General features: G+C 38.3%; 1 protein-coding gene across 1 annotated transcript in view; it reads left to right on the top strand.

Moving 5' to 3' along the window:
- LOC118431647 (importin-13-like) overlaps window positions 1–9,481 on the top strand; it is a 52,513-nt gene extending 43,032 nt beyond the window's left edge. Inside the window, exon 24 of the mRNA XM_035842889.1 lies at window positions 5,486–9,481. Within this exon, the coding sequence (XP_035698782.1) occupies window positions 5,486–5,594 (109 nt within the window). The 3' untranslated portion in view covers window positions 5,595–9,481. The remainder of the gene's footprint in view (window positions 1–5,485) is intronic.
- Window positions 9,482–9,813: the final 332 nt, after the last annotated feature.

Genomic DNA, 9,813 nt, shown 5'->3' with positions numbered 1-9,813 from the left:
TAGGTTTATTAGTAGATAGTGGGGTTATTGTAAATTACATACATTTGTACCATACCCTTCTTGGACTTACACATCACCACCAGTGGTCTTACCCCCCTGCTGTAGTGATTGCACAAAAATTGTGTGGCCAAGGGCTTCTTAAATGGAGATGGGCACCGCCCTATGTGCCATGAGGTGTGGGAAGGACTTTGACTTCTTGAACAGATTCTTGAAAAGTTTCCCATGCACAGACATCTTAGTGGCTTCAAACTTAGCCAATCAACTTAGTTTTTCTGTGTTTTGCATTTTTCGACCTCACTTCAGACAAATGTTAAACGTGCCATGGTCAGAACACCTGTTCGTAGTCCAAGGGCATGGTGACCTTCAGTGTACAAAAATGGCCGTAACGTTGATTTGGCATCCCTCCATTTTAATGAAGCTGGTAAAAGCTCAATCCATGATGATACAATAAAATGTCCTTGAATGACAGTGAACTTCTAATAGTAATAACAGCTATTTGTGGCCAATGCATTTTTGGGGCTAGAATATAGTTCAACTGTCATATTCAAAGTTAATTTTCTGGTTATCTGTCCCAATACATGGCAACATACATTAAATTTGTTGGAACTGTGACAATTAGTCAGTCTGTCATAGTCATACATTGTATTACAGCATTTAGTGGATCTATAATGAGGGCATATTTGTCTTATATACAATTTTCTTCTTTTAAACAAAATGTTCTAGTTAAGGTCATCCAAAAAAATTGAATGTTTTGTAAATTCATTCATTCATTCATTTATCTAATATAGTACTGAGTATATGATTACACATCATGAAAAATTTTGGGTTCCCAACTTTTCAACCTACTCAGCCTAATACATTTATGTGCGTAAAAACTACATAGTTTATCGGAAAATCATGGGTATTTTCGATCCATTTATCTACCTTGCTAAATCAATATGCCATTTTGTGGCTGTTGCTGTGTGCAAAAAAAGTGAAGTCATCGTTAGTTGTCAGAATCGTCCAATAAATTTCAGACGTCGAATTGATATCGATCAGGTTTTATGGCGACGTATGTCGGCGATAGCCCACTCAGTTTGCCTAGCGTTGGTTACTGTGTAAACTGTTAACAAGATATGGCTGACACTCAAACAGTGGGCTAAAGGACATGTTGGCATTTCCATTGTGTTGTAGGCAGCGAGGTACGTGTAGATGTTAACGTGCTTAAAGCCATCAATTCATGCATTTGGTGTACGTGACAAATTGAACATCTCTGAGACTCATACATGTACAAGAAGGCACCAAAAGGTTGATAACCGCAAGCATGATGTTCTGTGAGTGCTTTGTAAGGATCTTTCAAGGTGCAACAAAAATTGGAAAATTTAGTACTCCAAGAGAAATTGTCTAAAGGTAGCATATCCAATCATTTCATTTATGTCATTTTACCAAAGTCACACTCAGGGTACAGCCTGTTTTTCAGATGTCCCTGGACACATACAGAACTCAAACAACATAACTGGGATGTCACATTAACCTATAATTATGTACTTTGTTGCGGAACCCATAAGAAATCTTAAGAAACTTTTCATACACATTTATGTTGGTGATGACCCCCTCAGTTTGCCTAGCATTCTTTACTTTAAACTGTAAACTATTAAATTAAATGGGATATTGTTGACTATGAACAAACCACAGACTGGACATGTCCTTTTGTTGGCATTGGGAAAAATGTTTATGTGGTCAAGAACCGGTGTACGTGACAAAGTGACCGACTCTTGTAGAAGCCGGCTTCAACAGGTTGATGACCTCAAGAATTGTTTTTAAGTGCTTTTAAGGCCAAATTGCAAGGTGCAATGAAGACTGGAAAATATGGCGCTTGAAGGGAAAAATCTGTCTTAAGCCTTAAGGAAGCATGCACAATCTTATTGTGTACTTAATATTATGAACCCATAACAGATCTTATGGAAGGCTGTACAAAACCTATTCCCTGTTTCATAAATAAGTACTTCATTAAACAACATATGTCCAAGTCACAGACACATACATCAACAGGTGTTCTATGGATAAAACCACCTGTTGTTTTCACTCAGGTGAGAAGCTGGACAGGTGTGTCCTTTGTTGGCAACAAGTGCTTCCTAAACTCAATAACTCCACAGTACTTTATTTCATCTGTAAATGTTGATCTTTGTGTGGTCACTTGTTTGATAGCAGTCCTATATATTAAACAGGTTTTAGAAGTCTCAAAACATTGCAATTTTTTTAAGTCTGAGAGATTTGATAACTTGAAAGGACTTTATTTCATCTCTTGTTTACAAGTCTCAAAACGTTGCTATTTAAGTCTAGAGGTTTGATTCAAGAAAACATTTTACTCCTTATGAATTGAAAAGTATCAGTTACCGACCGAACAACAGGACGATGACCTTGTACCTGATCTCATAAGACCACATTAATGCAATTTGTTGCTTCTTACATGTAGATTTTTGGAAATACTGCTGAATAAGAATCATCAAATATGGATATGAAAACAGAGACTGTACCCTGTACCATGATACAAGCAGTTTTTCAATTAGGGAATATAGTCAGATGCATGTTAGCTTTCCTCCTAGCCCGTCTTGTCCGCTCGTTAATTTTTTGCTTAGAAGTGTCCCAGAGCCAAGAATGGCGTGAGGTCTGCCTCCATCGTACGATGTCAGTAATTGTTTGTTTAAACTTTAAGGGGGAAAAACATTAACCAGTGTTTGTGGTAAGATTACCCAGTGTTGAACTAGGCTATCAGCACTCACACAGGCTTCAAATTTTTGGGTTGCAAAATTAATGTAATATAAAAAAAGCTATTTTGAGCAATTAAGGACCAAAAGTGTTCGTTAATAATTGAACATGTTTGGTCTAATGTGGAGCAAGTGCGGTGTGTTTGGCCCAAGAGTCAGAGGTCCTTGGTTGGAATCCTGCCACACTACCAATCTTGTTCCCCTGAAAAAGGAACTTTGCACATCGACTTTCCTCACTCCGCTTAAAGATGTAAAAATGGGTACCTGACTTCTGTTGGGGAGGTAAAAGGCAGTTGAAGGAGAGGGATGGGGTTTGCTTTCCAATAGTGCTTCCAATTTTCTAAATCAAAACATAGATTTCAACCAATTAAGTGTAGAGAGTGTACCACAACCTCTTGCAGGTAAGCAAATATTTCCCCAAGAGAGGAGAGCACATGTCATGATCGACCTGTCTGCTACACCTCCAGAACTGCTATTTTGGGTCCGTGGTTACCATGGTGATGACACAGACGGAGCCATCAGTCTGTTTGGTGTGCTGTTGATGTTCAAGAAATGATCTGTGGAACATTTTTAGTCCAAACCATATGATCCAATGTCTAAAAGGAAATTAACGAATAAAGGAAAATCCAACATCCGACAGTGTTAAAATAAGAATGCTTTTAGTTGTGAAGTACCTTGCAACAATTATGATTTTGCACTGCAAGGTTTGGTCTTGGAGTCATGTGGTCTATATGCAGGGTGTTTGGCCCAGAAGCTAGAGGTCCTGGGTTCGAATCCTGACATGCTACCAATCTTGTGTAAGGGCACCAAGATTTATAGAGCTACATACTTTATTGTCACGCCTGATAGCTGGCAAATTGACTCTCAGAGTGCGTAAGCTTTGGTTAGTAAATTCCTCACTTATCGACAGCAAAGACGTTTTGCAACTGGTACCTTAGACTCCAGGTGCTACACAATGCCTTTAAGAAGGAACAAAGAAGGACTCACTTTAAGAAAGTCACCATGCATTTGTGCCAGTCCTTTTATTCAAACTTCAAGTTGGTAAATGTGCCGTACCAAATATAGTTACAGCAAACAATGATGCAAGCCGTATTGGCAAGATAGCTGGATTACTTCATTTAGAATTATGCAGTAAAGAAGTAAAGTGACACTTGAAGTCAGGTTTTTGTTTAAGAAGAAAAGACAGCTTACAAGGCAATACAGCTTTCCTGGCCAAAAAGAATGTTTTTTTTTTTGCCATGGGTGAAATATGCTTTTTTAAAGACTTGGGGGCAAATACTAATTGTAAGTGAAATCAAAAGCATAATTTTTTAACCAGAACCCCCATGCCAACAGAAAAATGTACTGTAAAATGTTACCATAAATGTATCAACCTCATGTTGTTAGCTTGTGGTGAAATCAACCACTGTCTGGAGTATACACGGAACCGCTATTAGTGAGCTGCTATTAGTGGCTGCAGTATTATTGGTTGGTAAACTGCAGAGTTTACTCAACAAACCCAGAGGGCAAACATCTTTACTTATGGGAAACTCTGGTATACAGCATCTGTTAGGTAATGTGTACAGGTACAGTCATACGAAAGTGTGAAATATGCATACAAAATACAGGGAGAGAAAGAACAAAGAAATAAAGGAAGGAAGGATCTTCAGGCAAAGAAGGAAGGAAGAAATAACTTAAAGAACAAATGAATTAATTTATTTATTGCACAACAGTTATGCAAGAGAAAGAACAAAATTTAATGAATAAATGAATGATAAATTTATAACTGTTATGTAAGAATGAAGGAAGGAAGGAAGGAAAGAGTGAATAAATGAATTATAACTTTATTGCACAACATATGATGTAAGCTTCTAAGTGTGGCAACTTTTATTACCGGTACTTGCTAATTTCAGGGAACTAAAATCATTTCATCAGAGATTTTTTATTGTTAGATAAGACTACATACTGTAACAGTCTTTTGTGGGACTTTGAAAAAGGCCAGTTTCTTACATTGCACATGTATGTGCTGTCCAATATTAGCAGGGACCTTCTCACCTAGGTACCTGGCTATCATCCTGTGAGACTCAGAGGCTACACCACCTGTTGGGTAAAGCACACAGGTGGAGACGTTCTCACCTGGTTATATGCACAGGTGTGCACTTTCACTGGTCACAGCAGGACCTGGTGTTATTATTGAAGGTTATAATGCTGGTCCACAGTAAAAATATCTTTGGTTGAAATTTAACTGTGATGTTTGCTATTTCAAACTAATGAATGTCCTGTATGATGATGATGATGATGATGAAAGTTAAACATATTGAAGTGAAGTGAGAGAAGTGTAAAAACATTTGCAGGGTAAGAAAGAACTTGTGTTCCACTTTGTCATACAGCAGGTGTGAGTTTTCTCACCTGGTTATATGAACAGGTGTGCAGGTTCTGTACTTCAAACAAGTTTCTCCTTTTGTGAGGAACAAGAGACATTATGGTTTATGTGTTTCATCCCCCTTTAAAAGGAGTGGTTGAACAAGCATAAGATGAAGCTCTCAACATAAGTCTTGCAACTTTTTTTGCAACTTAGATTCAAATGCAACCAACATACATACAAAGGAGGGCTGACCGCCCTAACCCTGGACCTCAACTCCCCCCGTTGTCCTTGTGGGGCAATTTGTGGGGTAAACCCTTATGTAGATGTATTATGTAGATACTTGAAGACGATTGCCGAATGAAGGTCTTAAAGATGCTTATTGTTTCCTCCTTAGGGAGCGCGTGAACAAGCGTAAGATGAAGGAAACAGTTAAGGATTTCTCCCTGCTGTGCCGCGGGCTGTACGGGACGGAGTACGCCGCGGAGACGGAGTTCGAGCTATGACAGTGGGTGTGTGCAAACGCAGAGTCGGACTGAGAACGGGGAAGGCGTGGCAAAAACCTAATCTCCAAGCAGATCCTACGGTAGCATAAGTTCAGTTCAGTTCATCCCCAGAGAGGTGACACCATCGTCTCCACATGTCCCTGTAGCATAAGATAGTATCAAAAGCTGCCAGAGGAAATGAAATGAAATGAAAGGAGTGAAGCCGGCCTAGGAGTGTGTTTCGCTACGGGGAAATGTACACCCCTTGGCTGACTATCTCCTGGCCAGTTTGGCACTATTTTATGCCATTGTAGGATCTGCTTGGAGATTAGAAAGTAGGTGTGAATTGTCTTTCTCGGGGGAACAATCTCGAGTCGAGCAATCTCCAAGCAGATCTTGCGGTGGCATAAGATAGTATCAAAAGTTGCCAGAGCAGTGAAGCCGGCCTAGGAGTTTGTTTCGCTACCGGGAAATGAACACCTCTTGGCTGACTACACTCCTTGACCAGTTTGGTACGAATTCTTATGCCATCGTAGGATCTGCTTGGAGAGTAGCGAAGACCCCCTCTCCACTAGACTGTGATAACTGAGCGACTGTACAGGGACCAAAAGTGGAGTTCTTGTAAGGCCCCTTTCCGCTAGACAGTCAAAGATGGCACTTCTCTCTCACTGTGACCTGAAACTGATGTGTGTAACCTTCGATTTCATACCTGGTAATTATTTTTTATCATAGATAGTTTTATTGCACAACAGTTGTACGGGGTACAAAGTATGGCATCTACATAACTACAGTTCTATAACTTAACGCTTATCTAACTAATACAGAAGTTGTACGCTTATCAAACTAAATACAGAAGTTGTAGTATGGGATAAGTTCTTACAGTTATTGGAGGCTTTACAATCATTGGAGGAATTTCTAAGGTCTAAACCTTCTTTATCATCTAAAATGTGTGACTGAAAACACACCCAAAGTGTGAAAATGAAAAGATTTGCAGTTTACGTTAAATTCTAGGTGGTAGAGAAAGCACTGTGAGAGCGCCGTCCTAGTGGAAAGGGGGTACTAGTATTACCCTAATTGCTTTCATGATCAAAATATGGTACGATTTAAGACAGCAAAACCCCTTCAAATTTGTTCTGTAATCATGGTGAAATTGGTTGAAAAATGTGTAAAATGTTTGGTCCCTCAGCTGTTGCACTGCCTCTAGTGGGAAGGGGGCGTAAGGGTAGCCTCCAAGCAGATGTAAGGATGTGGCTCGCGCTTAACGTTTTACAACTGTTTTTGTAATGTTTAGTATCATGTCATTCTTACATCACATTGTCTTGATTCGTCACATACTATGCTTGAGAGCACAGTACTGGAAATGTTGCTGAAGCAGGTGTATATAAAGCACCGAGACTTTGCTCCATACATCTGCTTGGAGATTCGTTTGTGGGCTGATCCATTTTGTAAGGGGTGTTCCATATGTAGGATTTTGGCAGCAAAACTGGGAAATTCAATCTATATTGAATCATTTTCATTATTATTTCATATTTTTAGTGTTTTCAAACAGTATTGAGGTCAATGTCAAGTAACCAAAAATCACAGCTTTCGTACACCTCAATATTATATTCTCTAGACTTGTTTTGCACAGTTTGATTCTGCTATGTAATGTAAATAATTGACAAATATTGTCAAAAATTTCATTTGCTTTTACTGAAGGGGTAATGAGAAAAAGAATGTGACTTAGTGCAATTTGAAAAGTTTCACTTTTAAGATCTCTTACTTTAAGAAAAAAATTCTACAAATGCCTCCCCGTACTGAAAATGGAACAGCCCAAGTCTACATAGATGTGGAATAAATTTCAAACTGTGTGTTGTCTTGACGTTGTCATGGTAACAGCCATTTCTGGCTGGTGATTGGTCGACTGTGAGGAGGTGCAGTCCTCTGATGTCTGTTTTTGCACCAATTAGAAATCTCTCTGTCACATACGTCCTTATAGAGTAACTCAAAATATCAACTTAAGCCACTTTTAGTCTTCAAGCTAGACTTGGACTTGCTAAAAATGCTGGGAAGAGTTTTTGGCACAACTTTCTTCAACAAATGAAACAAGACAGTGATATTCTCGTATACCAAAGTCCCACCCGACCACTAGTCATTGTAAATCGTTAAAACTTTGTTGATCTTATTAAACCAAAAGCTTGGCCTGGTCCAAAATCTGTTTTAAGTCCTTACCAGATAGTCCTCAGAATCACACTAAATCTTTCAGGTAGACAATTATTCTTGAAAACACAACCTGACCCTACACACACTTGTCAATGAGATTTTTCATGTTTAGTACATTCAAGTAGTTACATGTTTCAGCCCATACCAATCACTTTTTGGGTCCGTGGACATTTTAAAGTAAAATATATCTGGCTATGTTCTTTTCTTAACTTGATCTTCTAGTTCAGAATTATTTCTCTTTAAGTCCAAGAACCAGGAAATAAGATTGTTGTGTGGCTCGGAGAGAGAGCCCTTAAACTAAATGAAAATTCGATGTGGCCTTTTTAGATTTGATGAAGATGTAGCAATCAGTGGAATCAAAATGTAGCGATCATCACATGATACATCATCCATCCATTACTCCATGGACCCTCCCTTCTCAAGACACTTTTAATAAGAAAGTAAATTAAAGTAGAGAGTGAATGTGTGGTCACTGTTAAGACTCCTAAAGACTTCGTAAAAGCCTTTAAGAATGGAGCTGAGGTCTTCAAGTAAACTTAGTGAATGCAGTAGGAGCTTTTTAAAAGCAGTTTCTGTTAGAATGTGAATTGTGACAAAATGGTCATGATAATTATATCTCAATCGTTATTGTTAATCAACTTAATGTATCACCAAAGTTCATTAGAGCTCAAAGCCATTAATTAGACCTTGACAAGAATATTGCTATGCTAGCATGAAATAATGTGGAATCCGTCAGACCAGATTCGGTTTGTCATTTTTATGTGCAACAGTTACGTCTCCAAGCAGATACATGGGGTGTAACTTTCAAGTTATGTTGTAATAAAATAGGACATTTTTAAAAAACCTGACATCCCCCGAGTATCTGCTTGAAAATGTTTTTAGACCCTTAAAGGGATGTATGAATCATATACCATAATGATATCTAGCCCTGTACATAATGTATAAGGTAAAACAGGGTACATTCCTTATCATGACTGTTTGTCAGCAATAAGTGAATTATGAAAAGAAATTATAGCTTTTATTATGTATTTTCTTCGTTAAGAAAATTGTTCAGAAATAAGTAAATCTTCTTATCTGCCAACTCTGCAGTTAAGGGGTTGAAATAAGATCCTGGCTGTGTAACGCTAGTTCACCTTTATTCCATGGGGGTAACCTATATCCGTTGTTTTTAGAAACAGAGTAATTAGGGATACCAAGTTGATGGGAGGTGGTTTCAATTTGCCATATTTTAAACATTTTGCAGTTTGAAACCACCATCCGTCAACGTGATAGCCCTAAATACTCAGTTTTTAAAAACAAGCGGATATAGGTTACCCTGCGGATAAAGGTGAACTAGTGTAATAAGAAAACTGTAGTATCATATTTGATTTACCAACTTTATAGAACTGTTCATGGATACATCTGTGTATAATGTGCCATGTTAAATAATGCTAAATAATCTGGGCATTGCACTAAGAAGGCCGCGTAGGTTCTTAAGTAGTTGTGCCTGTATAAGAACTCGATCACAAGGAATCGTCTTAGAAACGTCCCTCTTACTCTTAAGCCAGTGACTTGCAGCAAAGAATGGTCTCAAATTACAACCTTTTTCTTATAACAATCATATTATGTCAATCGTAACTGAGAACCAAAAAGTAACGGTGCTGAAAGTTTTACAGCAGTGAAGTAAAAATTTCATGATGTTTTAGAAATAAAGCTCAGTACAGCTCAACCAGACTGTTTTGTTTCCTTGGTCATACGTGTTTGTTTGTTTGTTTGTTTGTTTGTTTGTTTGTTTGAACCGTTATTTATTCATGAAAGCTCAAATCAGGCTGCAGGCCGCTTTTCATTGAGTTCATCAGGGAAGAGGCACGGGTCAGACAACGTATATAACAGAGATACAGTTTACATCGTTTAGAGTCCTTATAAGTACTATGTTAAGTCTATATACACAATTTTTACATATATACAAAGAGAGAAACTGCTACATGACTCAAGTACGTTCATTTGGCCGTTCTCATTACTTTATGAGTCTCTTAAAGGAAGCTAGAGTTGGGGCTGT

This window comes from Branchiostoma floridae, chromosome 15 (genome assembly GCF_000003815.2).
Source record: "Branchiostoma floridae strain S238N-H82 chromosome 15, Bfl_VNyyK, whole genome shotgun sequence".
In the NCBI taxonomy this organism is placed as follows: domain Eukaryota; kingdom Metazoa; phylum Chordata; class Leptocardii; order Amphioxiformes; family Branchiostomatidae; genus Branchiostoma; species Branchiostoma floridae.
Note: the sequence above shows the minus strand (reverse complement) of the source record. Positions and strands in the feature narration are given on the sequence as shown.